At 71.7% G+C, this 1,156-nt stretch overlaps 1 protein-coding gene across 1 annotated transcript in view; it reads left to right on the forward strand.

Moving 5' to 3' along the window:
* Positions 1–1,025: 1,025 nt before the first annotated feature.
* Positions 1,026–1,156, forward strand: part of MADCAM1 (mucosal vascular addressin cell adhesion molecule 1) — a gene marked incomplete at its 3' end in the record, with an annotated part of 3,616 nt that continues 3,485 nt past the window's right edge. The window contains exon 1 of the mRNA XM_021708723.1: positions 1,026–1,066. Coding sequence (XP_021564398.1) covers positions 1,026–1,066 — 41 coding nt within the window. The remainder of the gene's footprint in view (positions 1,067–1,156) is intronic.

The following is a 1,156-nucleotide window of genomic DNA, read 5'->3' on the forward strand; positions in this document are numbered from 1 at the left end:
GGGAAGGGAGTAGAGACTGAACGAGGCGAGGGGACAGTCCTGAGGCCTGGGGACACGGATCCTGGGGTGTCCCACTCAGCCCCATACAGCCTTGGGGATGCCTGGCATGCTCGGAGGGGTGTCTCCCATGGCACGGGGGGGTGAGCCGGCAGGCCACCTGGCAGGGAAACAGGGACTGTGCGGGGTGGGCGGGTTTGGGCGCATCTGGCAGACGAGGTTCCCAGGGTCCCCTGATGGCAGGTGCGTAGGGGCCTGGCCAGCGTCCCTTCCAGACCCTCCTCTGCTCACAGATTCAGGTCTCTGTGGAGAGCAGGCGCCCAGGGCCCCAGGCTCCAGTCTGGCCTGAAGGTGGGCTGCCCGGTCCCTGGGAGAGGGGGGCGGCATGGAGACGGGGGCGACCTGCCACAGGTCCTGGGGCCTCACAGCTCCGAGAGGCCAGGAGATCCCTTCCCGGACACCACCAGCCCTATAAGCTCCTCACCCCCAGGGGACCTCTGCTGGGGAGTCTCCACCCCAGATGACCCCACCCCACAGACTGTGTCCCCAGACACCCCGAGCCCCAGAGACCCTTGTCCCCAGGGCACCCTGACCCCCGGAGCCCCCACCCCAGAGACCATGGCAGCAGGGGACCCTGACGCCCAGGAGTCCCGGCTCGCAGCTGAAGCTGGACACGGCCGCTTCCGCTGCCCCTGCCGCCCTCCAGAGGTGGAGGCCGGACCCGAGGGGGCGGCGCTGGGCCTCGGTCGGTTTCCTTCACTTGACCTCGACCCCGCGTCCCCCCCTCTTCCGCCCCTGCCAGGCCTGGAAAGGCCCAGACCTCCCTGCCGACCCCACTGGGCCTGGGCCCGGGCCCACCGTCTTTGCCCACACCCCAAGCTCCCTGCCGCCCCCAGGGCTGGGGGTCGACCGGAAAGCCCCTCGGGAAAGCCCCGGGAGCAGCTGGAGAGGGGCGGGGAAGGGGGCTGCCTGCGGAAGGAGCAGGCGCCCTACTTAAGGGGCTCCGCGGCCTCCAGACCCGGGAGCACATGGATCCGGGCCTGGCCCTCCTGCTGGTCCTGGCCCTGGGGCTGCCCCCGCCTGGCCACGGTGAGCGGGAGGGCGGCAGGGGGCTGGGAGAGGGGAGGGGGCGCGGTGCAGGAGGGGGCGTGGCCGGGGG

Source organism: Carlito syrichta, unplaced genomic scaffold, assembly GCF_000164805.1.
Source record: "Carlito syrichta isolate Samal-C Ts95f unplaced genomic scaffold, Tarsius_syrichta-2.0.1 Scaffold144750, whole genome shotgun sequence".
Classification (NCBI taxonomy): Eukaryota; Metazoa; Chordata; class Mammalia; order Primates; family Tarsiidae; genus Carlito; species Carlito syrichta.